The sequence below is a fragment of the Gavialis gangeticus genome, unplaced genomic scaffold (assembly GCF_001723915.1).
Source record: "Gavialis gangeticus isolate Ggan-Ray unplaced genomic scaffold, GavGan_comp1, whole genome shotgun sequence".
Classification (NCBI taxonomy): Eukaryota; Metazoa; Chordata; order Crocodylia; family Gavialidae; genus Gavialis; species Gavialis gangeticus.
Window position 1 is genome coordinate 105,069,721 of NW_017729033.1, and position 2,849 is coordinate 105,072,569.

General features: G+C 44.7%; 1 protein-coding gene across 1 annotated transcript in view; it reads left to right on the forward strand.

The window, feature by feature from the left end:
* Positions 1 to 2,849, forward strand: part of WDFY3 (WD repeat and FYVE domain containing 3) — a 258,223-nt gene that overhangs the window by 71,329 nt on the left and 184,045 nt on the right. The window contains exon 10 of the mRNA XM_019525884.1: positions 1,903 to 2,360. Coding sequence (XP_019381429.1) covers positions 1,903 to 2,360 — 458 coding nt within the window. The remainder of the gene's footprint in view (positions 1 to 1,902; positions 2,361 to 2,849) is intronic.

Sequence of the window (2,849 nt, forward strand, 5' to 3'; positions counted from 1 at the left end):
CCCCCCCCCCCCCCCACTTCCTTAGAAAACAGCTTTGTCTTTCTAAATCTAAAAATTGAGCTTGAAATCTTAAATTTACTGCTGTAGTAGTTAAGGCTGAATGCCAAAGTCAAAGGGTCACAGGACAGTAGGGCTGGAAGGGACCTCACAAGGTCATCTAGTCCTGATCCCTGCTTGAGGAAGGATAGCCCCTGACTAACCATCCCAGCCAAGTGACTGTCCAACCTGCATTTGAAATTTTGCAAGGATGGAGATTCCACAACTAGTGTAGATAGCCTTTTCTGATACTTGACCACCCCCATAGTCAGAAAGTTCCTTCTAATCTCCAACCTAATTTTCCTCTGCTGATGCTTGAGGCCATTGTTCTTAGTCTTGTCCCCGTTGGCCACAGAAAATAAGCCCATCTCCATCTTCTCTGATTGCTCTTCAGGTATTTGAAGCCTGTTGTCAAATACCTCCTCAGTCTTCTGTTCTGCAAACTAAATAACCCTAGTTTTTTCAGCCTTTCCTCATAAGTCTTGCTTCCCTGGCCTCTAATCATCTATGCTCTGATGGACTCTTTCAAACTGTCCATACCTTGCTGGAGTGTAGAGTCCAAAACTGGCCATAATGCTCCAGGTAAGGCCTTGCCAGTAGTGACATCTGAAGCTTGGTGTGAGTTGTCTCTAGTCTGTCTTGATACATTACACAATGAAGGCACTGAGTGGAGACTCTTTGATCAGTATTTTAGCTTGCACAGGCTGTCACTTGTGTATTACATTATGCAGAGCCCTTAATCTCTTATTTACCATCTTTTCCCATCTATGAAATGGGGCTGCTTCCTTTTTTCCACTCTGCATTATATATTTAATCATCTATGCAGGACTGTCCTAATTGCTAGCCCATGGTCTACATGTGGCCCACAAGGAGTTAATGTGCAGCCCCTAGGCCAGTGCTTCGCAAACTTTTCCTCAGCATGACCCCATTTATGGCCCCATTTTCTCAGCCTGACTTCATTTCTTCAGTAGGGCCCCACGCTCCCAACCCACAGCCCCCCGCCCCCGCAACTTCATCTGCTGATGTTGCAACCCCATTTGGGGTTGTGACCTACACTTTGGGAACCACTGCCCTAGGCTCTCACAGGTCCACTGCTCCTTTCATTGTGTGCAGCAGGAGTCTCCAAGCTGTCTTCTTTCTTGGGCTGATTCCACTCCTGCCTTCACCCTAGGGAGAGGGGCGGCGCAGCGGTATAGAAAGTTGAGAGGAAGTCCAGGGCTGCATGAGAGGCAGCAGGGCTCTGTGTGTCCATGTGGTGCAGCAGTTGATTTGCGGGGAGCATCTGCACAGCATACCTGCTGTGGCCCATGTAGCCACCACTAGTGTAGCCCCCAAAGGCTTTCATGTTGGACAGCCCTGAGCTAGCTTTTTGGGTTAGGGGCTGTTATGAGTTTGGACAGTACACAAAGGGTGCTTGTGATGTAAAAAAACCCCTCCCCTCACAGTGGCAGTTTACTTTAAACTTGGTGCATTCCCGCACTGAGCCCCACACATGCCCAGAAGAGGCAGTTGGTTACTTCAACCCAGCTCATCCGATGTCTGTAAAGTTCAGGTGCTTTAGTGGGGCATTTTGGTGTTTTTCTCTAATAGCTGATTGAATCAGCTTTAGCTAAAAGCACCAAAAAGCCCCCCTGCATTGCCCAATCTTTACAGATGCTGCAGGGCCAGGTTGAAGTAACGCAGTGCTTCGTCCGGGGGGTGGTTCTTAAATCTGTAAGTGTCAGTTTCTGTTACTGCTTTTATATATATTTTTATTATGGTAGTGTTTCACTAAGTGTACTAGCAGAATAAATAGAAAATATTTGTCTTGCTTTAAGTTATTGTTAATAATGCCTACTATTTTTGCTTTTTTTTTAATACCTCTAGGCCCTGCTCTCAGTACTGAGAGAGAGTCACCGCACAAGAACTGTTTTTAGAAAAGTTGGTGGATTTGTATACGTCACATCTTTACTTGTTGCTATGGAAAGGTCCTTGTGCTCACCCCCTAAGAATGGCTGGGAGAGAGTAAACCAGAATCAAGTGTTTGAACTGCTTCACACTGTGTTCTGCACATTGACTGCAGCGATGCGCTATGAACCAGCCAACTCTCACTTCTTCAAAACAGAGATCCAGTATGAAAAGCTGGCAGATGCTGTCCGATTACTTGGCTGCTTCTCAGACTCAAGAAAAATAAGTCCCTTGAATGTCTTCCCGTCAAATACACAGCTATTTCAAAGACTATTGGAGGATGACCTAATTTCCATGGACTCTGTGTCACCCATGCTAAGGCATTGCAGTAAACTTTTTATTTACCTCTACAAAGTAGCCACAGATTCTTTTGACAGGTATGAGGTCCGTTTTTCTCTTGCCTAAAAAAAAAGCTGTTTCTAGAAAACTATTGCTTGCAAAATTTGATAGTTCCCTCATGATTTACTTATCAATTTTTTCATCCAGAAAAATGACTTTTGTCTTCTAATTGGATACAATGTTTACAGACATGGAAAAAAACTCGCACAGAACTTACTTTCGTTTCAGTTCATTGCACCCCTGCACCAAATGCAACACATACCCAGAAGAGGAATCTCATCAGTTTGACCTGGCTCCCCAGCATCTGTATAGCTCACATACTTCAAGGAGGGCTTTTTGGCACTTTTATCTAATAGCTGATTGAATCAGCTATTAGATATAAGTGCCAAAAAGCCCTGCTGAAGCGCATGAGCTATACAGATGCTGGGTCAAACTGACCTGATTCCAGATGCTGGGTCAAACTGGCATGATTCCTCTTCCGGTAAAGTGCTGGGTTTGTTGGTTTTTGTGGGTTTGTTTTTTTTTTC